General features: G+C 39.6%; 2 protein-coding genes across 6 annotated transcripts in view; both read left to right on the forward strand.

The window, feature by feature from the left end:
• Nucleotides 1–217: 217 nt before the first annotated feature.
• Nucleotides 218–8862, forward strand: adprm (ADP-ribose/CDP-alcohol diphosphatase, manganese-dependent). Of its 2 annotated transcripts, XM_061755111.1 has the most exons (3): nucleotides 240–1131; nucleotides 6194–6319; nucleotides 7958–8862. In XM_061755111.1, exons 1-3 carry the CDS (start codon nucleotides 558–560, stop codon nucleotides 8248–8250), a joined length of 993 nt encoding a protein of 330 aa, XP_061611095.1. In that variant the 5' UTR covers nucleotides 240–557; the 3' UTR covers nucleotides 8251–8862. The 2 variants fall into 2 exon arrangements, with proteins under 2 accessions (XP_061611096.1, XP_061611095.1); XM_061755112.1 differs by lacking the exon at nucleotides 6194–6319 and having other exon boundaries at nucleotides 218–1131.
• Nucleotides 8863–10624: 1762 nt separating this feature from the next.
• Nucleotides 10625–25888, forward strand: part of map2k4b (mitogen-activated protein kinase kinase 4b) — a 60002-nt gene continuing 44738 nt past the window's right edge. The window contains exons 1-7 of one of the 4 annotated variants that reach the window (XM_061755107.1): nucleotides 10625–10932; nucleotides 12175–12210; nucleotides 16543–16575; nucleotides 20522–20624; nucleotides 21012–21186; nucleotides 25378–25497; nucleotides 25689–25808. In XM_061755107.1, the coding sequence (XP_061611091.1) occupies nucleotides 10821–10932; nucleotides 12175–12210; nucleotides 16543–16575; nucleotides 20522–20624; nucleotides 21012–21186; nucleotides 25378–25497; nucleotides 25689–25808 (699 nt within the window). In that variant the 5' untranslated portion in view covers nucleotides 10625–10820. The remainder of the gene's footprint in view (nucleotides 10933–12174; nucleotides 12211–16542; nucleotides 16576–20521; nucleotides 20625–21011; nucleotides 21187–25377; nucleotides 25498–25688; nucleotides 25809–25888) is intronic. The other 3 variants (XM_061755106.1, XM_061755108.1, XM_061755109.1) reach the window with 3 other exon arrangements.

Raw genomic sequence — 25888 nt, forward strand, 5'->3', positions numbered from 1 at the left:
GTGCTCCCTTAATTACACCATGGGGATAATTAGTAAATATGTATTATTATTATTATTATTATTGAAATTTAACAGGATTCAGCATGGAGAAAAGCACCTGCTATCCTAAGTAGAATTCCGTCGCCTCCTGGTGGCCAATATGAAGAATGCATGTGTAAAAGCGTCACAAGTGAAGTACTTTTGTTTGAAGGAAGGGAGCGAACGTTAGGAAACATTTGTCATCGAGGAGGGAAGTCAACGAAGCACATGAAACGCATCTTTTGGTATTATTCTCCACCGCTGGATGTAATATTTGTTTAAAAACCTTCTACATTTCAACTTTTACCCTCGTTTGGCACTCGTTCAATTCATTATTTTGAAAGCACAAATCGGAAATAAATACGGACACACCCGCCACCGTACGGCGAGTCGTCGGAAGTGTCGTAGAAGGAAACGACAGCAACGATGAACCTGGCTGTCGATGACATGTGAAGGGATTACGTCCACACCGGTATAGCCTCTCACTCCCACAAACACACCGGTTCCACTCCCCATTATTAGCCAAGAAAAGACCGGCGATGGACGACAGTTGTCAGCCAGCGCCATTGTTTACATTCGGCCTGATAGCCGACGTTCAGTACGCTGACATGGACGACGGGCTCAATTTCACCCAGACGAGAAGGCGATACTACCGAAACAGTATTGGGCTGCTGAGAAAAGCCCGAGAGAGCTGGTCTCACTCGGCCGCCCGTCCAAAATTCATCATCCAGCTGGGGGACATCATCGACGGCTTTAACAAGGATCGCGGCGCCTCTAGCCGAGCACTGGAGCAGGTCTTGGGAGAGTTCAGCCTCAGCCGCATTGAGGTGCACCATGTGTGGGGCAACCATGAGTTCTATAACTTCAGTAGAAGCGAGCTGTTGTGTTCCGAGCTGAACAGCTCCATCCTTGCCGATGCTAGCCTCAGTGGCACCCGGGCAGGGGGCGATATCTACGCCTACAGCTTCTGTCCCTTCCCCGGGTTCACGTTTGTGGTGCTGGACGCTTACGATGTGAGCTTGCTTGGCGTGGAGGAGGACAGTCTGCAGTACCGCAGTGCTTTCAATTTGATAAAACGACACAACAGCAACGAGGATCTCAACTCCCCCCCAGGTAACCACACCTACAGTAGACCAGTGGTTCTCAAACTTTTTCAAACAAGTACCTCCTAAAACAAATACTTCAGAATCAGAATCAGAATCATCTTTATTTGCCAAGTATGTCCAAACACACAAGGAATTTGTCTCCGGTAGTTGGAGCCGCTCTAGTACAACAGACAGTCAATTTACAGAACACTTTGGAGACAAAGACATTGACAAAAAACAATTGTGCAAAAAGATGCAGAGTCCTCTAGCACTTAGAGCAGTTCGAATGACTAATATTGCAATAGACCGGTGCAATGACCATTGTGCAAGGGGCGCTGAGACTTCAAGGAGTGTATGCGGTTTAAAGTGACGAGTAGTGCGATAATCTGGGACAATGTTGGTTGTGCAAATGTTACAGATACTCCTCAAACAGTGTGCAATGGAGCAGATGCTACTCTGGCAAGAGTGGCCAGTATATGCAAATAGTGCAGCATGGCGAGACAACTACAGTGAGTGCACGAGTAATACATAATTGGCCCCACAGAAATGTGACAACGAAGTCAAAAAATTGCCAGCATGTTGTAATGGAATTGTAGGTCAGGTGTTTAAGAAGTTGATCGCAAGAGGTAAGAAGCTGTTGGAATGTCTACTAGTTCGAGTTTGCATTGATCGGTAGCGCCTACCTGAGGGAAGGAGCTGGAAGAGCTGGTGACCTGGGTGCGGAGGGTCAGAGAGGATTTTGCACGCCCTTGTCTTAGTTCTGGCAGCGTGCAAGTCCTCAATGGTGGGTAGGGGGCTACCGACAATCCTTTCAGCAGTTTTTATTGTCCGTTGCAGTCAGAGTTTGTCCTTTTTTGTAGCAGCACCGAACCAGACTGTGATGGAAGAACACAGGACTGATTCGATGACCGCTGTGTAGACCTGTCTCAGCAGCTCCGGTGGCAGGCCGTGCTTTCTCAGAACCCGCAGGAAGTACATCCTCTGCTGGGCCTTTTTGAGGACGGAGTTGATGTTAGTCGCCCACTTCAGGTCCTGAGAGATTGTAATTCCCAGGAACTTGAAGGTCTTGACGGTTGACACAAGGCGGCTGGACAACGTGAGGGGCAGCTGTGGCGAAGGATGCCTCCTGAAGTCCACGATCATCTCTACAGTCTTGAGCGTGATCAGCTCCAGGTTGTGTCGGCCGCACCACAGCTCCAGCCGCTCCGCTTCCTGTCGATATGCAGACTCGTCACCGTCCTTGATGAGGCCGATTACAGTGGTGTCATCTGCAAACTTCAGGAGTTTGACAGTCGGGTTCGCTGAGGTGTAGTCGTTCGTGTAGAGAGAGAAGAGCAGCGGAGAGAGGACACAACCTTGGGGCGCCCCAGTGCTGATGCTGCGTGTGGATGAGATGGTCTCCCCCAGCCTCACCTGCTGTGTCCTGCCCGTCAGAAAGCTGTAAATCCACTGGCAGATGGCAGGTGAGACGCTGAGCTGGAGAAGCTTGGATGAAAGGAGTTCAGGGATGATAGTGTTGAACGCTGAGCTGAAGTCCACAAACAGGATCCTCGCGTAGGTCCCTGCACTGTCGAGGTGTTCTAGGATGAAGTGCAGTCCCATGTTGACTGCATCATCCGCATACCTGTTCGCTTGGTAGGCAAACTGCAGGGGGTCCAGCAGGGGACCTGTGACACTCTTGAGGTGGTCCAGCACGAGACGTTCAAAGGACTTCATGACCACAGATGTCAAAGCGACAGGCCTGTAGTCATTCAGACCCGAGATTGCAGGTTTCTTGGGGACTGGAATGATGGTGGAGCGTACTTAGCCCGCAAGTACTACCATAATGACTAACAATAAATACATTTTAAAAATACAGTAACGTAATAAGCCTAAGTGTTCATCAATCACAACACACAGGTTTTATTCCTAAAAAAAATTTATATATTTAATTTTATTGTAAACCACTGTAACATTGTGTGCAGTATGAACTTTAAGTAGGTAACCGGTTATGCTACTAAAATTTTCAAAATACATTTGAATCAAGATATTGGATAGAGGAGTGTTTCACGAATAAAATGAGCCCTGGTATGGAAGAATAGGGTAAGGGTTTAGGATTTTATACCACTTTTTATGTGTGTATATATATATATATATATATATATATATATATATATAGATATATAAAAGATTTTCTGCCCAGAAATCAGTATAAATCATTAGGAATCTTGCGACTGAAACCTTAACATTTTGGTAGAAAAATGCCCAGATGTTTGTTCTTAGTTGAGACGGAAATGTGACATTTAAACAACGTGAGCCAATTGATCATCTCACTTTGATGATCAAACTGAGAGCACCAATTCTGACGATTATGAATGATCATCAGAATTACTCAAAACTTTGCAGAAACAAGAATAATAATAATAGGGAATCACCTCCATATAGTTTTCTATCATCGCCGAATCCTATGAACGTGTGACTTTTGACGTTGAAATCGAGGTACATTTTGACCCCGGTCAGAAACACATAAAATCCCAACCGAATTGAAAAATTCAAAAACGAGCTGGTAAAGGGATTTCCCAATAACGTAAAGTAATTTAAAAATAAATATTACTGCGTATGAAACAGTGTAAAAACGCGACTTTGGTGGACCTCCGCTAAATTCACGTAGACCATTTCCGGGTGACAAAAAAAGGGCAGCTCTTTTTCTGGATTTAGTAACATACCTACTTTAACATTATAATTAAATATAGGAAAATGAAAATCTGTACGCAAATAATAATTCAGTTAAAATGTATTACAAATAAAAGTTAAATACAAATTGTACTTATTGTAAATATTTAAAAACAAACCGTTTGTAAATGTTAAGTGCAAATGTATTGACTGTACTTAAAAGTTAAAGACAACTGAGTTGTGTAGAAAAATGAAAATCTGTACTTAAATAATAATTCAGTTAAAATGTATTGCACATAAAAGTTATAACAAATGTACTTATTGAAAATGTTTACAGAAAAAAATCTGTAAATATTAAATGCAAATGTAGTGGACTGTACTTAAAAGTTAGGCAACTGAATTGTACTTTAAAAATGTACTGTAGTTAAAAAGTAAAAAAATAAGGACTGTCGTTGAAAAGTAAAAATGTACTGCACATGAATGTTATTTGTTTTAATGTAGATGAAAAATAAATAAAAAAGGACTCTACTGGATTTCTAAAAGTTCGAACAGGCTGTACGCACAGCTGCAAGCTTCATGCTAATGTGTTTGATTGTATTTCATGTTTTAAATGTTGGAAATTTTTATTTAATTTAGTGATTATTTCGCATTTAAATTATTTTAGTGATTATTTCGCGTACCACTAGTGAGATCCTGCGTACCACAAGTGGTACCCGTACCACACTTTGAGAATCACTACAGTTGACCTTTACACCATGATGTCTCCCGTACTTCCGGGTGGCAATCTCCAATTGCACAACTAATAAATAAACCCTTCCGTTTGACTAATGCGGAGGGATAAAAAAAAAAAAAACAGGGTAAATGGCTTGAATGATTATATTTGCCTTATTCTATACCGCCGTAGTTTGAGTTTGTAAAGTGTCAGTCAAAATAAAGCTACCCCGTTAAATTGCTTCCCAGGGAGACAGAACGCCGACCATAATTTACATTTCAACAGGTAAGTTGATTTAAAAATAGACATGGTGGATACTCGGACATACAGTATCAGAAACGTGAGTACACTCCTCACATTTTGTTGTAATTATTTTATTATACGTTTTCATGAGACAACACTGAAGAAATGACACTTTGCTGCAATGTAATCAGTTTTGTACAACTTTTTTAAATGTAAATTTACTGTCCTCTCGAAATAACTCAACACACAGATCTCTAAACTGCTGGAAACAAAAGTGACTACTCCACCCCTCAGTCAAATTGTCCAAATTGACAATCAATTGTCAATATTTTGAGTGGTCAATTATTTTCCCATCGCTGCCTTAATTCTCTTGGGCGTGGAGTTAAGATGTTTACAGGTGTCCACTAGAATTCTATGCCACTCCAACATTGATGACATCATGGTGCTGGTTGGTGTTAGAGACCATACGCTCCTCCACCTGACATTTGAGTATGAGTATTTGGTATTTTTTCACATCAATGTTTACTACCCCCCCCAAAAAAGTTTGATTTGGAATTTAATAGAATACGGTTTCCTCCCACATCCCAAAAACATGCATGGTAGGTTCATTGAAGACTCTAAATTGCCCGTAGGTGTGAATGTGAGTGTGAATGGTTGTTTGTTTATATGTGCCCTGCGATTGGCTGGCAACCAGTTCAGGGTGTACCCCACCTCCTGCCCGATGATGGCTGGGATTGGTTACAGCACTCCCGCGACCCTTGTGAGGATAAGCGGCTCAGAAAATGGATGGATGGATGGATTTTTCTTTTCATGGAATGTAATATGCCTAAGTGAAAATAAATACATTTAACAACAATAAATCAATGTTAAATTTAAACAAACACCGTCTATGACCAAGCCTACTCTTAACAAAGCCACAATTATTTCACATTATGACGTTGCTCGTTCATTCACATAAAACTAGTTGTGTGTGCATTTACTGACAAAAACATCAGCTACACCTGCACCATCTAAAGATATCTTAAATGAGAGCTGTATATAAAAATAAAAAAAAAATCCTTTAAAAGATCATTTTCTTTTTATTGGCATTGATCATCTGGATGTGTCTTTTGAAACCTTTCAAATGCCACCAGTTTCTGTTAAAGTATTATCGTACATTATCTATGACAGCATATGTTATTCCACTTGCTTTTTTTATTATTTGTTTTTGGTAAATGATTTTGTTCAGTAAAATTGGAAGTGATTGGACAAAGGGAGTTGTCATATGATATCACTTCTGTGGATGAGTTCCATATCAACTTCCTGACTCAAAGCGTGTCCTGTCAATCATTAACCAATAGTTATAACTACATTGTGTCCTTGTCTATATATTTGGACTCTGTTTGCATCCATAAATGAACATTTTTTTCATTTTATATTTCATACATTCATTTTGTTATACAAAGGCCTGTGTGTTTTTCTTTCTTTTTTATACTTGTCCCAGGGTTATTTGGCGACCTCAAGCAGAGGTTCACAAAGTTCAATGGTGGTTTCAGTAAGGCCCAGCTGGACTGGCTCGATTCTGTTCTGTTCTCGGCCGACAAGAAACGAGAGAAAGTCACCATTGTCAGTAAGTAGTATTTTTGACTACTTCAGAGTAAATCGAAGTGACAGAAAAGTAATCAATGTAGCTGTCTATCAGCGTTATAAAATCAGGACATAATTTTCAAACAGCCAAGGGTTAATATTCATTTTCTTGAAGAAAGCTTTCCTTGATGAGAAACATGTTCACCAGTGTTACAAAGTGGTATTAATAGGCTACATCACTCTAACCGTTCTGAATGAAGGTGCCAGATTGCCACCAAAAGTAGCAGTAACTTAACTTTACAACACTAAAAAAAAGTAACTGTTAATGTCTAAAAACGGCAGTACTTAAACCATTTAGCCCTGTCTGTACAAAACAACACAAAGAAGCATTTTATTGCAGTCAAAACGTGATATAGTAATTTTAGTTATAGCAATTCATTATGGGAATCACCTCAAGCAAATTTTTCGAGTGTTACGCGAAAGTCCGCCTAGAAACTGTGACCGGAAGTTACCATGACGTTATCTATGGGGAGAGATTTATCGCAAAATTATTTACACAAATATATCTGTGATTTTGACTTGCCGAAAAATGTCTGGCGGTCAAGTCATCAACGGAGACAGTAACACTGCCGCCTAGCGGACGGAGGGAAAGGCCTTGCCACATGTGTGAATATTCTCAACTAGTGTGTTTGAACATCTTGAAAACTGCGTTACGTTTCTCTCAGAAATAAATGCGCCTGCCTGCTGAGCCGCAAGCGCACCTTGAACAGTTCACAAGCAGAATTGAATGTTTACAAATGGTAAGTCGTGATCAATGCACACACAACATTAAAAAACACGTATGAATCACGGCTATATACGTGGATCTGAAAAACACGTGTAAATCACGGCTATATTTGTGCATTTGAAAAACACGTGTAAATCACCGATGTGTTTGTGGATCTGAAAAACACGTGGAAATCGCAGCTATATTTGTGTAAATAATTTTGAGACAAATCTCTCCCCGTAGTTATCCATTGGGCCTTTTTTTTTTCATTTACTGAACTTTCATCCAGAGGAAGATGCAGAAAGACAGTATATAGAAAGACCTTTTTCAGTCAGAAGCTGACTTGTCATTCGATGGTTTTTAGGGGCAGAGCCATTAAAGAAACAAGTGATACAAAAGACAATTCTTAAACATCTGTATATAATCTGTAAACTATTATAGTGTTTTTCAAATAATGAGCATAATAAATCTGATGACAAATAGAACCATTTGTATTGTAATCCATAAGATTATTGCTCCCCTTCAAAGAATGTAGTCCAAAGTTCTGCATCCATTTGAGAGAGAAAATTGTGTATTTGTTGTGAAAATAGTGGAATTTCATTGATTATAACTCTGATTTTTGAGACGTCTGAGAGAGGAAGGTTTGGTGAAAATTTCGGTGCTTGTTACATTCGAGTACTGTTTTTTTCAGGCAAAATCGTGACAATATGGAGTCTGTGCCATAATCGAGTGCGTAATCAAGAAATTACAGTAACTATTTCTGTTTGTTCTCCTTTTTTCTAAATGAGAATCGATAAAGAAACGAATCGATAAGTAGTATCGAATTGGAATTGGAATAAATCTTAGCAATTCGCTTTCCCAGCTATAAAATTTGGATGCCTTTACATTTGTTTATGGTCCTGTTTTACTTTTCAGGTCATCTCCCAGTCCATCCGTTCTCCACAACCCCCATGTGCCTGGCGTGGAACTTCGATGAGCTCCTGTCCACAATACAGTCCCACAGTAGTGTGGTGTGTTTCATAGCCGGACATGATCATGATGGTGGATATTGCCTGGATAAAAGCACAGGCGTTCACCACCTTACGCTGGAGGGGGTCATCGAAACGCCACCAGACAGCAACGCCTTTGGAACTGTCTCAGTGTACGAAGACAGGATGGTCTTGAAGGGGGTTGGGAGGATTCCAGATATAGACATTTTGTTTCTCTGACACCAGTTTATGAGGCAATGACAACCAAAGATTATGAAACTTTTTATTTACTATGTACTGTAAGCCATCATTTTGTACATATAATAGTTATGGAATGTATGTAAAGTTATAAGATCAAAGTTTGATTATGAGTAAAATGAATCTTTAAAACAAACATTGGAAAACTGCACATGAATTATTTTGCACTGAATTGAATACATTTTAACAGACTTCCAACATATTGTCGAACAAATATTGTATGAGGAAAAAACACTTGTGAGGTCTTCAGCAGGGCATATGTTCGATACATTTATTGCACTTTTATGTTCACTGGCAAGAGCTGGTAAATTATGAATGTACTGTATACCATTTAGATTTGCAGGTAAATGACACAGTTTGCAAACATTTTATTCATTTGATTATTTTAAAATCACTATTACATGTGTTGCTTATTGCAAATACCACATCTCAATTAGAGCTAATCACCCTGCAAATGCAGATCACTGAAAAAAATGTGAAGGAGGGCAGTAAATACATTTGTGTCGATGCATTGGTGATAGATGGACAATTTGTCACAAAACATGTACTTGAAGAAAAAGCTTGCTTGAAGATAAATAAACTTAAAATGTAAAATGTGGTGTTTTTTTTTAATGCATGACAACTTGATAACAAATGGCGCTACAGGATTGAAAATGTCATTTCAATAATTTTTTTTAACACTGCTCTTTTAGAGCTGAGGATATTGAAATTGTTTGGTCCAAACCTGTATTCAGTTACAAATATATACTGACCGCATTAGGTACAGCATGAGTTACTTCCTAAATTCTGCCTTGATCCAGATGACATTATTTTGGTTATCTTAGTTACATAGGAGGTGTACAATATTAGCAACACATGTTCATATGATAAAGTCAAACCAGTGTTTTCCAAGATTTATTGAGCCCATATTTTACACTGAAGATTTTCACAGCTCACAACCAAAAATGGCACACTAGGGACATTTATAAATAAATTGAGATGTGATAATCATTGTTTCTGTAAACGAACATATACAGAAACAATGATTATCACATCTCAATTTATTCATAAATGTCCCTAGTGTGAAATCAGGGTGAATTTAGTTGAACACAAAGATATTATTTTGTCATATGAACGGCAACAGGGATACACAGGTGTAATGTTATGTGTCGCCTGGACACAAGGGGCACTGTTGTATAATGTCTTCACCAGCATCACATGGACAGGCTGTTTGGCATCCAATGGAGTCGGGTTAGCTGTACCTTTTGCAATCTTGTGGAAGCACATTTACTGTAATTGTTCTGCCTGCTGTTGCTATACATTCCTGGTGTAGATGAACAAACTTACAATAATACATTATTTCTATTAAATAAGAGAAATCGGGTAATGTCGTGCAGCACAACTGATGAGCTCTGATGGCACACTGTGGCACAGTTGAGATTCATTGTATTAGTACGCAGAAATTAATACCTAACAAGAGGTATAGCGATTAATCAACAACTAATCGATGATCAAAATAATCGATACCTATTTTGATAATCAATTAATAGTTTAGAGCCATTGTTTAACGGAAAAATTTCCAAATCCTCTGATTTCAGGCTCTCTACAGTAAATACTCTGATTTCTGCAGTCCTCCATGAAAGAAGACTGATTATACTTTGTGTTTAATCAAAGACACTTGCAAACATCTGCTTTTATTTTGGAAAACAATGATCAACATTGTTTCCCATTTTCTGACATGTTATGGACAAAACCAGTAACTGAATCATGAATAAATGTATGGGGAGAAAATAATAGTTTAATCTATCAAGACAATAATTGTTATTTGCAGCCATAGTATGAATAATGTGTAATTGACATGTACTGTAGTTGAACCTGAAACAGCAGCATAAGTGCATATCAAAGTAGCAGCCCTTTGCATGAATCATATTACCCAAGAAGTAGCTCTTTCTCAAAAATGTTGGTGAGTACAGCACTCCCCTCATGTGATATTGTTTAATTGTTGTTTAATCAAATAAACAACAATATCGGTTAATACACAGTAATCAGAAAAAGAAGAGTTTGCAATAAACTAATGCTAAATATTTTTTATCTAATTAATCGATGGAATAATCGATACAAGAATCGATTCTAAAAATATTCGATACTGACAGCCTACGGACTCAAATGTGATTAGGAGTAGAAAAAAAAATCAGCATTTACAGATCCTCAGTTGGGTGCAGGCATATCCAATGAAAATAATCTCAATGTTTGTTAAACTCTTGTGATCCATGGCGATTGAATCAAGAGAGTAATCGTATTCGTTTTAGTTTTTTGTTTTTTTTTTGTATTGGGAAAGCTTGTGAACTTTCCTTGCAATGGCAATGAGCTTTTGTTTGTCCGACAGCACTTGAAGGCAGCGTCAGCAAAGACGTGGCCATCTCGCATCTGCTGCGTTCAAGTGGCGCAGTGTCCCGTCTGGAGGCAGGCAGACAGGCAGGCAGGGAGAGGGCGAAGGCGAAGTTTCAACCATCTGCATTGCAGCCCGAGCGCTGCTGCTGGTGCTGCTGCCGCCGCCGGAACCCAACACAACAATGGCGACTCCCAGTCCTGACAGCAACTCCTCTAGCTCCAGCAACAGCTTCAGCATTGTAGGATCCGCGTCGCACCAATTTCACCAGCAGACACAGAGCAGCAGCATGCAAGGTACGCCACAAACACATTTTTATCTTGTTGTCTATCGTGAGACGGGAGTTCCTTACAACTCGTAAGGAAATGTAGCATTGTAGCACCCATAAGTAGGAACTGTTGTAAAAATCGAAGATTTACATCGAGCTGTGTCGTCAGAATTGTCAAAATAAATTGCGGGACTTATTGTTGATACATAAATTAAGCGTTTTCACACGCGATCAAATCTGTGAAATATAAGTCAAAGTTTAAGGAATATAATTTCAAAAAGCTTTATGAATGCTATTTTTGTAGATCATAACATACAAAAATGCTCATAATGTAATATAATGACATTTATGTTGAAGTGCACATTTTCGTTTCCGCTAGCTTCGTTTAGCTAGCTTTAAACAGCTACAAAACCAACTCACAGCTATCAGGTTAGCAATGATGCACTAGCCTAGTTTAGCTGCTGCATCGCCGGGCCTGTTTGGCATCCACTTGTATTCCCCGAGTTGGTCACGCAATACTATAAGAAGTACAATATTTAAGAACGATAAAAAAAAATGCATTTAATCAGAAAATAAAGGACCAACGTCACTGACAGTGGTGCCGCTCTGCTGATACTGTCAGTGAGCAAGCTAGGCCTGTTTTGACAGTCAGGCCACTGTTTCGTGCACGGTATCTTATTTCTACTAAACTACAAATAATATATTATAATACATGCACTTGGGCAATCGACCTTTATCATTAAATGGCGGTGAATGACCTAAGTCAATTACTTTTGCTAATACAGCACACAGAGCAAGTCATGTTTTTGTAAAACATCAAACGTACTTTTGAGTTTTACATCTGCTTCTAGTCTTAACACATTATTAGGTGTGTTGTCCTTTTTTTAATGTGTACTACTGTTGTTAAAGTCTATGTATAGGATCACGATATAAGGGTCATCCTTTTAATGGAGCTCCCAGCTGCAAATTGTGGATCTAATACTGGTTTGGAATGACAAATGTGTCAATCTGCTGACACACTGTTGTTGTCACACTTATTTAATGACTAATTCTACCTGACTACAGACTGGTGCCACATAATACAGCATCATGGTCGGTGAGGAGTGTGTTAATGGCTGCTGATGGATTACATTTCCATTGAATGATTTGCCCCATCCCCTTTCATCATCTCATGATAAATAGCAACATCACTCTATTAAAAAATGTCTATTTGCATGATCTTACTCTGTGGCAAATGTGTTGTATCAAATCTTTGATCTAAACCCCACAGAAACCAACAGCTGCTGGAGATGTCAAAATGAAACAGGTATTCATATTTACCTTACTAGGCTTTAGTCTGCTGTTGGAAGTTATCTGTTTTACATTTTTATACTTTATTTGGGTCTGATATTGGCAAATAATATCAATATTTCAAATTTACCTGACCTCCCCTTCTGGTATGTTTTTTTTTTAAACTTTTCATTTTAATTTATACTGTCAAATCTCGTTTCATGAACGAGCCTTTTCATGATCAAATTGGTTCACGAGTACGATTTTTGAACAAATCTTGCTTTAGTTCATGAACTATGCTTCAGTTCACAAACAGTCACAGCATCCACGTGGAACAGTCAATTGTGCTTTCTCTCACACAGCGTAAACATTGTTTTCTCCTCGTCATATATTTTACATGGTTATCTTTTTTAAGCTCTAAGTGAGCCCTCAGCATGGCTCCGAGAAAGTGAAAAATGCAAGTAATAGTCTTATTAGGAAGCCTAATTGTATTACTGTGAAAAAACAAAGAGATACCGTAATTTGTCGTATATAATGCGCATTTTTATCCCCCAAAAATGAAAAAAAAAATCAATGGTGCACATTATACATTGGTATAGGGGAAAATGAAAAAAACTTTCCCATATTATAAATGTAGGCCTCCATCTAGAGGTTATGAAAAAGTGGTACACGTTCATTTCAATATGCCACCGCCACCTAGGGGTTATGAGAAAGGTGTACACGTTCATTCCAATATGACATGTCCAGTTGTGCTCCCAAGTTTACATACCCTGGCAGAATTTGTGATATATATATATATATATATATATATATATATATATATTTTTTTTTTTTTTAAATACGACATATGACTGAACAACAACCATCATAATTTCTTTATGGTTCTGTTTTGTTTGATGATAATGCTTTTCTGAAGTGCTTGACAGTTTAATTTGAATCCTATTAAAATAAAACTAAATGTGTTTCGCCTGGCCCTTTGTTTTCTTTAAAGAATTCTGCCCATCTTACAAATTCTGCCCGGGTAATCAAACATATGAGCACAACTGTGTGTTTTCTCATTTACTAAATAAAAGTAGGGCTGTGAATTTCAAAAGAAGAGCAAGTAAATAAAAAGAAAGTATTCCGTGTTCAAATAAAGTGCTTAACTTCAGAAAAATTATTTGAAAAAAACTTAACAAAATACAAATACTTCATGTTTTGTTCATATGGGTAGAAGCAAAATCATGCATCGTAAAAATGCATTCTATATAGGTAGGTTTTTCTAGTATTTTTAGGTGAACTTTGGGGTGTATTATACATGGCTGCGCATTTTACACGAGAAATTACGGTAATAGCTAAACATGAGAATGGTGTTAATTTTTCTGATCTTCACCATCTGTAGTTCTGTACTATTCTTAAAGACAAAGCGGTAGTAAAAGCGGCAGATGTGGCTAAAGGAGTGACTGTGACTAAATTTCTTTTTGTAATGCATTCCATTTCTATTCGTTTAAAAAGGGGGAAAAGTACTTTTGTTTTTTAACTTAGTCTCAGAAAGAATGAAGTTTGTGAACCGAGGTTTGACTGTACTCTGCATCCTTCCATAGACTGTATGCACAGTAAATCTGCATGTTGTTTGGCAAGTTTCCTTTTCTAAGTGACCTTTAAGACAGTAATGCAATCGACAGGATACCGTCTGTATTTCATTCATGTTAACAGACGTTGTAATGTTCCATATTGCAGAGGATAAAGCAAAGTGACATCAGTCATCATAAGACAAATGTACCATTTAAGCAGAATTTACACTGCAGGTCCAATTGTCCAGTTCTGATTGAATGCCTCATCTGATATACTGTGTCTCTTTTTTTTTTATGTACAGTGCTGTGAAAAAGTATTGCCCCCCTTCTCAAATACTTATTTTTTTCCCCCCACTGTAATGTTTAATTAAGCTCATCAAACAAATATATCAGACAAATATAACCCAAGTGAACTTAAAATGCTGTTTTTAAATCATGATTTTATTTATTAAGGAAAAAAATACTGAAAGTTACCTGGTCCTGTGTGGAAAATGTAATTATCCACTTTGTTAAATCATGAATTAATTGTGGCCAATCACAATTTTTGGTTAATTTTCAATTCTCACATCCAAGCCTGATTACCACCAGACCTGTTCAATCAAGAAATCACCTAAACAGAATCTGTCCCGACAAAATCAAGTTGGACGAAAGATCTAGCTGCAACAAAACGACACAATCCAAAGAAATTCCAGAACAGTCGAGAAATAAAGTAATTGACATCTGTCAGTCTGGAAAGGGTTACAAAAGCCATTTCAATTGCTTTAGGATCTCAGCGAACTATAGGGAGAGCCATTACATCTGGTGTAAATGTAGCACAGCATTTCAGTAAAAGAACATCATACCAAACATGGTGGTGATAGTGTAATGGTCTTGGGCTGCTTTGCTCCTTCAAGACCTGGACAACTTGCTGGGATTGAGGGAACCATGAATTCTGCATTAAAGTAGGGAAACTACGCAAAAATATAAGAATTTGAGAAGGGGGCCAGTACCTTTTCACAGCCCTGTACATTTCAAGAGAGACACATCTGATATGGCTCTGCTTATACTGATGGAATGCATGCAACAACCCGCGAACACAGATGCCCAAATTAAACGTTAATAACCCCACAAGTGTCAACACAGAAGTAAACGAATGTTCAACATCACTATTTTGGCCTGGGCTTACTCTTCCCTCCAGTGATTTCAACGAGTGTAACCTCCACATTTCCCTACTGGCGGGCATCTGCAATTATTGTGCTTCATTATTATTTTTGATTTATGATGGACACAACTCCACCATATTTACAGTGGTAGTCCATGCTTTTGCTGTAGTTTAGAGAATAGCATTATTTTCTGTTTATTTTTGTGGTTTGAGCAGACGTGGGTGTTTATTCGTCACCATTCAGTGTTTTTAGATTTCATCAGTCTCACGTTGACGGGGTATATCTGATCTTTGCTTTAACGCTGCACTTCCGTTGGCATATATTTGATACATATCTGACTTTTACCCACATTTGGACCTGATTCCGTTCTGAATTTATCCGACTCTGTCATGACGCATATCCTAATTTTGCCACTTGAGAGCAAACAATCAGAATTGTGTCGTTTTAAACATGTAGTGTTAATGGCTTTGAAATAGTATGTTTTTTAACTTTGTGCGGTATGTGATTCTGCTGCATCACTGTGAAGAAATATGACATTTGACAGTGTTTTAATCAACTAGCTCACCTGGTCAGCAGTCTACCCATACACCTTTATAGTAGTGGCTATTATCCTATAGCAAATTATTATTTTTATTTTTTCGGTCCAGCAGCTCGTGCACACTCACCAATGACAACAATACAATAGCTACAACTGTAATATCTTAAGAGATCTAATACATGAGCTTTGTCACAAACTCTTCCTTTGCAACTCACTTTTGAGTGATATTGTCACAGATTATTAAGGTATTTGTTAATTAAAGCATCTTATTATTAATGTTGTTGTAGGGGGCAGTGGTTTAGAACTGCACTTTATTATGCTGGCAGGTGTGTTTAATGTCCGGTTTAGTTTTTTTTTAGTCAAGGCACGAGGAAGTATTAGAAACGCCTATCGGTATGCTGCTGTACAGTTTTACGCCACATCATAGTACATACAGTACTATGATAACATTTACACAGACATTTCAATTTTAAAAAATTAGATCTTTGTAAAGGCAGAATTTAATTAGAATAAATAGTTGGTGTACCTTACGTTATGGTGTGACTATAAAAAAAAGCAATAAATGCAGATGAACCAGATATGTCTGTTGCGCAAACAGGAAGTTTTTCTTTTTGTTTTTTGAAGTAAACGACTGTAAATAATAATAATAATAATTTGCAAACAACATTGCTAAATTATGTATAATATACAAGAACTGTCAAAAAAATCTACCTTCCAAATGAAATGCTGTATCTGTATTCACTCTGTCAAAGGAATTAATTCATCCACTTTATTTTTGTAGTTGTATTTGATGATGTTTATGAACTAATATTTTAAAGACCTTTTGTAGCTACATGAGGGGTGAAATACTGTATTAGAACACTTCTGTGTGATGCAGTGCAGTATAGTCAGTTCTTGAGAACATTACAGGAATGGGATTAAATTTACTACATTATACACTTGATTAGCAGCAAGGTTGTGATCTTGCAAATGAAGAATGGCTATTTACCACACAACCTTCCAAAATAAAGATCCCTGTCCACCAGTTACAACAGTTTCAAGTATTGTAGCTTGCTTGTACTATAATTTCTAATAATGATCAATCGCAATGTAAAGAGAATCAAAAGTAAGTGTTTGTTCTTTTATTCTTACTTCAGGATTTCAGATAAGCCTGTCTGGAGTGTCCCAAAGTAAGCAATTAATGTGCACACTGATCATGCCGCTATAATCTCTTTGGGCTATATTCTCCCGGATGCTTAAGTCAAAAAAGGTGTCAGCTCCATGCTTTTCTCTCTGCGCCCATTCTGCCGTCCACTTAAGTCTATCACTTGCGCCTGTTCTGTCCATGTGCGGACTTTGGGTGGAGTAACCCTAAAATGTGGGCGTTCCCTCTCACATCTGGCCTTGCACGTTTTCTGGCCAAGACGTCAGTGGGTTTCCTCTTGCGTGCTCCAGAGGCTGTAGTAAGCCTAGCGCCCCAGGAAGGTGAAACATCGTATTGCACGTTTTGATTCGCTCGCGTGGTCAGAGCCTCCAATGGCTGCTGCTGGTGGCCCGGCGGCTGAGTCTGCACACTGACGGACACCTGACGCATCGCTGACTGCTCAACGGCCGTAAGATGTCTTGACCATATTACGGCGATTGACAGCGGAACGTCAACATATCATGCCATGTTAATTCATTAATTTTCATGCACATGCTGCGAGCAGCATTTTCGTTTCAACCATGGCGGCTTGAGAGTTTGTCTGATAGCGCCACTTAGAAAAACTGCAGTCATCTTGATGGCACGATGGTGTGTTAGCTATGGAATCATTCTGTTTATATTTGATCTCCTCATTCACTGCCACTGACGGCTGTTGAATTCAAATATCCATGTTAACATTGAGGACTGGCAGTGAGTGACACGCCCCGTGTGTGGCGCTAGTATGGTTGCTGGGCAACGCTGAGAAACAACTGGCTCACTCGCGTTCTTATTGATGGCCTTCCAAACGCTTTCACTCATAAGCACAGTGTTATGATTCAATTACATATATTGTACAATATGTATGTAGTGATTAGGGAACACAAACACACATGCCTCTTAGCCTGTTAGATGAGCGGTGCTCGCGTCTCAAGTCGTTACACGCAAACTAGCCGGGTACATGCGAGGGGTGTGTCAGAAGTCATTATGGCAGAATCGGCGTAATTGAAAATGCGCAAGCCAGGCGCATAAACCATTCATATTCATTTGGTGCTTTTAATGATTCATTTCAACCATTCTTTTTCCAAGGTGGAATGATTCTGGAGCTTACATCTTAAATGATTTTTTTTTTTTACAGTTTGGTGCACAATGCATATACGCACCCACTAATACTGTATTTGGACAAATGTCCTTGACTATGTTTCATCTGCACCACCTTGGGATTCTTGGGGACCATATTTTGAGAAATTCCGAACAAGAACAGAGACTGCAAAACGGGGTCATGTCTGACCTGACAAATGTTCAAAATGAACGCATACACTCAAAAGATTCTACGTTAGTAGGTGTAATGGCCACGTTTCCTATGAGGGGCAGTCAAAACGTCATGAGCCGAATTTAATTTAACCTACTAATAATTGATGTACTTTTTTAAAAAGACATTTTCAGAGTTTACGGTTTAAATACTTGTTTGAAGGTCTATTTAAAAAATAAAAATTAAAAAAAAGTTTAATTCTGTCCTCTTCCTGTCAGTCTTTTTGTATGCCTGTAAGAAGCAGAGCGCTGTGATTGAATTTCTTGCTTTGAAAGGGGAACCACTAATTAACATTTTCAAAAGGTGTATGCGGAGGCAGCAATAGGCTCTACAGCACAGTCACAAAGTGGGTGTCCAGGCTCAAAGACGAAGAACAAGAGCCTGCTTTGAGTGACCTCCTTGACCAGTAAAAGTGCTTGTGAAGTCATCAGTTCCTTTGGCTGGACAACCATAATCCATCTCCCATACTGACCCGATTTAGTATCATCAGATTATGCCCTTTTTGGACCTTTAAAAGAAGGAATTAGGGGTCAAGCACTTTTCTGATGATGAACAAGTTAAAGGTCAGATGACAAAGATGTTATGGGGTCAGTTAAAATTCATATTTGCATTGTTTATATTTTATGTAATATATGCACATAGCTTCCAGCAAGTTTTAAACCATAGTTTAGCTAAAAATTAGTTTTTTATGACTCATATTGAGTCCTTCCCGAACATACCCGAAGCTCAAGACACCGGGTTGTGGTTATCCACCGCAAGGGCTACCAGAAGTGACGTTGCAATTGACAAACACAGCGCGCTACACACTATATGCAATGGCGAGCAACGTGTTGGAATATGTGGAGCAGGAGGATTTCGACATACAGGAGCACCCAACTGAACTTGGCATCATCAAAGCGTACATATTTGAGACGATCAGACTTGACAAGCAACCAAATAGCAGCTGTTCAACAGAAAAAGAGAGTGGCCACTGGCTCGATGTGACGGTATGTCAAAAGCATGTCTTTATACACTCATGGCTTGAAATAATGCCACCCCAGGGGTGCCAATATTTGTGAGCACGACTGTACGTATTATATATTCATATATGTTTCAGTGACACACAGCTTTTACATAGGATGCAGTATTCCCATATATTGTGTACCCCTCGCTCGAGTTGCGTTATAACACGCCGCACACCAAGTCTTTGCTGTGTGTATGTTGGCTTGTCATATAGGCAAAAGTACAGACGATAGTACTGAAAAGTACTGTGTGGGTCTTTTTTTCCTACTCCCCAGTGCATAGTAACCATAATAGAGTCGTATATACATATACAAGGAAGTGCTCACCTCTTGTCTGCGCCGCTTGGCTGCTGCATCGTGGTGGCAACGAGATTTAGTTCTCTTGCTGGTGGTGGAGGTCCCGATGGCCGGAGGAAAATTAGTTGGCACCGTAGCTGGTTTCAGCCTCTACCTCTGTATCCAATGCTTTCTGCTAAGTCTTACCCCAAACACGGCAGTTCGAAGTGATTGGCACAATTTGGAATGCTTGCTAGGCACCCATAACTGAGCGTGTTTCTTTCCCTGTCGATTGACTTTGCCTATCCACTGGTCACATATTCCTTTTTCACTTGGAAAGCCCCCCCAAAAAAACTCTTGCCGCTGCCTGGACCATTTGTACAACCAAATGCCACACAATAAACCATCGTGACGTCGTTAAATCATATGGCAACTAATATACAAGGACGGGAACAACAGCATGGAACAATAGCACACAACGCCGAATGAACAGGATGTTTGGTTTGTGTGATGTCACAGCGCCGGAAAGAGACGAAGACTGGAAGGCGCTGGATGCAAAAAGCAGAAGGCGCATTCTGCATCATAGTTTATCGATTTTAACTGCTGTATAGCTGCCATATAATCACTTCAAAATCTTTTTCCTCTGACCTTTATGCAAGACAGGATAAAAGAGCAGCCGAACAAATTTTACGAGGCTGGCTTACATTAATGCATCATCATTGTTCATCGATGGACAGTCATTGTTGAGAAAAGGGAGATTATATTGAAAAGTAATGATAAAATTCCCACTTTTTGGGCTTTATTTTTATACGTTTATTGCCTTTCTAATGGAATGAATAAAGCTAGGGGGAAATTGGGCTCATTACTTTTTGACTGCCCTTCATTTATTGTTGATGATTCGGAAGAAAAGTAACAAATCAAAATATAGTAGCCGATGCAGCAGATTTGTGCGTGTTGGGAACCCCTGTAAGGCTGTGTAGGCACTTACAGTAGATTGGGATAAAAATGCATTTTGATGGGAACTTGAGGTAATGCAAAGGTAGAGCCTATTATCAGTGTCTCAGCCCACTTAATTCTTCTTCCCAAAATGTTGGAGTTTTAACACTGGTGATTCCTCTCTCACTTACTCCTTCACATGATATACTGACCTCTGGTGTTAAATTTAAGATCCATTTTCATTATTACTTCCACACATGAGGGCTTATCTCAAGTACCTGTGGCTGGTTGGTGTATAGTGTGTAAGTTATTAAGCCTTCTATCATGCTGCATAACTTCACACATAAATGATAATGCCATGTTTTGCAGTGCATCATGTGGGATGTGCATGTTGTGGCAATATGGACCCCCTTGTGTCTTTGTTCTGTCAGGTAAACGTAAAGCGCTGAAGCTAAACTTCGCCAGCCCGCCGGTGAAGCCAGCGTCCCGCCTCCCGCTCAATCCAACACCCCCCTCCTTCCAGAACCCCCACATGTGAGTAGGCATGGCCATTCATCATTTTGCCCATTGTCATGGCAAGACACAAATCATTTTGATACCCGATTTCCTCTTTTAGAGTTGTAATAGAATGTCTGCTTCAATAAACTCAAATTAAACATTTTAGCTATTTTTGAAATATCACTACAAATTACCACCAAAATGTTATTTGTCTTTCTGCTCAAGTTTGAAACTTTACTCACACAGGATCACTAGCGATAACTAAATAATACCCAGATTTCACTGTTACTTCATAGAAGCTTTTTCACATTTAATAAGTAAAAAATGCATAATGTATCATGCTTCCATTTAATTCCCTATTCATATCTTGTATTTCATTCCATCTTGTCTCATCCCTTCTGTCCTATCCTCATGGTCCTCCAGAGAGCGGCTGAGAACACACAGCATTGAATCGTCAGGGAAGCTTAAGATTTCTCCTGAGCAGCACTGCGACTTTACGGCAGAGGATTTGAGAGACCTTGGGGAGATTGGCCGAGGGGCGTACGGCTCCGTCAACAAGATGGTCCACAAACCCACTGGCCAAATTATGGCAGTCAAGGTGACTTCTTAAAATGGCAGACTTCGCTCTTGTGGCAATCCAATTTAGATGTGACCTACATAATAAGAATGGGTGTTGTTAGAGCAGGTGCACAGATAGTGAACTATTTCTGAAGTGGTGATGTCTGTAGTAAGTATTTTCAAAACTGTCAATGTCATACAAGATTCTTATCTAACAGGAAGAGTTTTTACCGGAAAGGAAATTCAACCAAACTTGTTTCTGAGTGACTGCAAAAAAGACTGAAAGCATTAATGACCTGATGAACTGAAACTAACACGTAACTAGAACAGCTTTCAGGAGCTAGCAGACCCCCTCAAACTGTTAACAAAAGTGGTAAAACATAGCGGTGCCCCATATTTGTACTTGTTTTCCGACCATGCTATGGCAAGGGAAGCTTCTGTTCTGCAATAAACAGTGTTCACTCTGACAAGAACGGGGCAGTATATGGCAATGAATGGTCTTCATATTCTGACAACACATCCAAAGAAGATGGTGATCTCTGTCCTGACATGTTCACTCCTTATGCCATTGTAACATAGCATAGTTAGAATAACACAGCTGATTTTTTATTTTTTTTTCATTTCATTTGACCTTTATTTATTCAAGGCAATGAAGAACATATTCTCATTTGCAATGCTGACCTGGCTATATACTGTGCACACAGTAATCTCTTGCTATATGGCGGATTCAGTGCATTGCAGATGTTTTGTCTGTCGGCCCCACTTCCCCTGACTACACCACCGCTGTTAAAGCACAGTGCCAATCAAACAAGATCAATAATTGATTGATCAATTAAATCATACAACAAACTAAACATTGTGGTCTATCATGTTGTACTACTACACTACAACTATTAACTGGTTCAAAGTACTGCTAGTACCTTCAAAGCTGAAATGTAATTCGGTGCACTAAACCTACCGTAATTTCTCGTGTATAATGCGCATTTCTTTCCCCAAAAAAGTGTCAAAAATCAATTGTGCGCATTATACATAGGTATAGGGGAAAATGAAAAAGACTTTCCCATTTTATAAATGTATGCCGCCATCTTGAAGTTATGAAAAAGCGGTACATGTTTATTTCAATATGCCACCACCACTTGGAGGTTATGAGAAAGGTGTACACTTTAATTCTAATATGCCAGCGCCACCCAGAAGCCATGAAAAAGGTGTAGCCTACACTTTCATTCAAATATGACAGGGCTAAGTATGACTGCATAATATGTACAGTTGTCCTCATAAGTTTACATACATACCCTGGTAGAATTTATGAAATTATTTTTTTTAAATACGACTGATGACTGAACAACAACCATTAATTTCTTGATGGTTATGTTTTGTTTGATGATAATCTTCTTTTCCTTTCGGCTTGTCCCTTTAGGGGTTGCAACAGCGTGTCATCCTTTTCCATGTAAGCCTATCTCCTGCAGCCTTCTCTCGAACACCAACTGCCCTCATGTCTTCCCTCACGACATCCATCAACCTTCTTTGGTCTTCCTCTAGCTCTCTTGCCTGGCAGCTCCATCCTCATCATCCTTCTACCAATATACTCACTATTTCTCCTCTGGACGTATCTAAACCATCGAAGTCTGCTCTCTCTAACTATCTCCAAAACATCGACCCTTGGCTGTCCCTCTGAGCTCATTTCTAATTTTATCCAACCTGGTGACTCCGAGAGCGAACCTCAACATCTTCATTTCCACCACACTTGCCTCTTCTACTCTTCCTTCTCTCATTTTCCTCATTCATCAACTCCTCAACATATTCTTTCCTTTCTATCTAGGGTACTCGGTCAACATATTTCCATCTCTATCCTTAATCACCCTAACATGCTGCACATCCTTCCCATCTCTATCCCTCTGTCTGGCCAACCTGTATAGATCCTTTTCTCCTCTTTAGTTGTCCAACCTGGCATACATGTCATCATATGCCTCTTGTTTGGTCTTTGCCACCTCTATCTTTGCCCTATGTCACATTTCAATGTATTCCTTTCTCCTCTCCTCGGTCCTCTCAGTATCCCACTTCTTCTTAGCTAACCTTTTTCCTTGTATGATTTCCTGTACTGTGAGGTTCCACCACCAAGTCTCCTTCTCTCCTTTCCTGCCAGAAGAGACACCAAGTACTCTCCTACCTCCCTCTCTTATTATCTTGGCTGCAGTGGTCCAGTCTTCTGGAACCTCCTCTTGTCCACCGAGAGCCTGTCTCACCTCTTCCCGAAAAGCTGCACAACACACGTCCTGTCTCAGCTTCCACCACATGGTTCTCTGCTCTCCCTTTGTCTTCCTAATTTTCCTCCCCACCACCAGAGTAATCTTACACACCACCATCCTATGCTGTCTCGCCACACTCTCCCCTACCACTACCTTACAGTCGGTAACCTCCTTCAGATTACATCGTCTGCACAAGATGTAATCCACCTACGTGCTTCTACCTCCGCTCGTGTAGGTCACCCTATGTTCCTGCCTCTTTTGGAAAAAAGTGTTCACTACAGCCATTTGCATCCTTTTTTAAAAGTATCCCACCATCTGTCCCTCCAAGTTCCTTTCCTGTATGCCGTACTTACCCATCAGTTCTTCATCACCCCTATTTCCTTCACCAACATGTCCATTACAATCTGCACCAATCACGACTCTCTCTGTCTGGGATGTTCAGAACTATTTCATCTAGCTCCTTCCAGAATTTCTCTTTCACCTCTAGGTCACATCCTACCTGTGGGGCATCGCCACTAATCACATTATACATAACACCCTCAATTTCAAGTTTCAGCCTCATCACTCGATTTGATACTCTTTTCACCTCCAAGACATTCTTAGCCAACTCTTCTTTTAAAATAACCCTGACTCCATTTCTCTTCCCATCTACAAAAAATGCTTTAAACCCAGCCCCTAAACTTCTACCCTGGACACACAATATATCAACCTTTCTCCTAATCATCATGTCAACCAACTCCTGAGATTTTCCTGTCACAGTCCCAACATTCAAAGTCCCCACATTCAGTTCTAGGCTCTGTGCTTTCCTCTTCTCTTTCTGCCGAAGAACCCGCTTTCCACCTCTTCTTCGACCCACAGTAGCTGAATTACCACCGGCGCCCTGCACGTTGACTGCGCCGGTGGCGGACGTTGTTAACCCGGGCCACGACCGATTCGGTATGGAATTCTTTGGATGAACGCTCATATTTGTTTGGCAAAGTTTTAAGCCGGATGCCCTTCCTGATGCAACCCTCTGCATTTATCCGGGCTTGGGACCGGCCTACAGTTTGCACTGGCTTGTGCCCCCCATAGGGCTGTATTGTTTTGTTTGATGATAATGCTTTTCTGAAATGCTTGAGGCGGCACGGTGCCCGACTGGTTAGAGCGTCAGCCTCACAGTTCTGAGGAGCGGGGTTCAATCCCCGGCCCCGCCGGTGTGGAGTTTGCATGTTCTCCCCGTGCCTGCGTGGGTTTTCTCCGGGCACTCCGGTTTCCTCCCACATCCCAAAAACATGCATTCATTGGAGACTCTAAATTGCCCGTAGGTGTGAATGTGAGTGCGAATGTTGTTTGTTTGTATGTGCCCTGCGATTGGCTGGCAACCAGTTCAGGATGTACCCCGCCTCCTGCCCGATGATAGCTGGGATAGGCTCCAGCACGCCCGCGACCCTAGTGAGGAGAAGCGGCCTCAGAAAATGGATGGATGAATGGATGAAATGCTTGACAGTTTAATTTTAATCTCAACTAAAACTAAATGTGTTTCGCCTGGTTTTTAAAGAATTGTACCCATTTTACAAATTCTGCCTTTGTAATCAATCAAACATATGAGCACAACTGTTTTCTCATTCTTTAAATAAAAGTAGGGCTGTGAATTTCAAAATAAGAGCAAGTAAATAAAAAGAAAGTGTTATGTGTTCAAATAAAGTGCTTAGCTTTAGAATAATTCTTTGAAAAAAAATGAACAAAATAAAGATAATACTTCATGTTTTGATCATATGGGTAGAAGCAAAATCATGCATTCCATTGTAAAAATGCATTATAAATAGAAGGGTTTCTCAGAATTTTGAGGTCCACTTTGGGGGTGCGTATTATACATGGGTGCACATTATACACGAGAAATTACGGGAATTTATTTGTCATTGGCTCTGCTTGCATTTTCCCCCTATAAAGTTGAAACTGATCATAAGTTATTTAATAACCGCTACTTGTGCTTTTTTTGCCCTCAGAGGATTCGTTCCACCGTGGATGAAAAGGAGCAAAAGCAGCTGCTGATGGATCTCGACGTGGTGATGAGGAGTAGTGACTGTCCATACATTGTTCAATTCTATGGGGCTCTCTTCAGAGAGGTATGACAAACCTGCAGTAGACACTGAATGCACCTGCATATTGCAAGCTTTGTCAACTGGTAACATTGCTTCTGATCTACATGTCATTTTTTTAAACATGGATTTAATCATACTATTTGATTTTTTTTTAATTGATTTTTTTTATTTTTTTTTTTTATTGATTTTTATTTTTTTAACGATTTGTGTTTCAGGGGGACTGCTGGATTTGTATGGAGCTTATGTCTACCTCATTAGACAAATTTTATAAATATGTATATTGTGCATTTGATGATGTCATTCCAGAGGAAATATTAGGCAAAATAACATTAGCGGTGAGTAGAACATTAACCTTTTTCTTTCATGTTTTCAATTCATATCATGTATATTATCCAAATTACAGTTGAGTTGTTTT

The sequence above is a fragment of the Phyllopteryx taeniolatus genome, chromosome 19 (genome assembly GCF_024500385.1).
Source record: "Phyllopteryx taeniolatus isolate TA_2022b chromosome 19, UOR_Ptae_1.2, whole genome shotgun sequence".
NCBI lineage: Eukaryota > Metazoa > Chordata > Actinopteri > Syngnathiformes > Syngnathidae > Phyllopteryx > Phyllopteryx taeniolatus.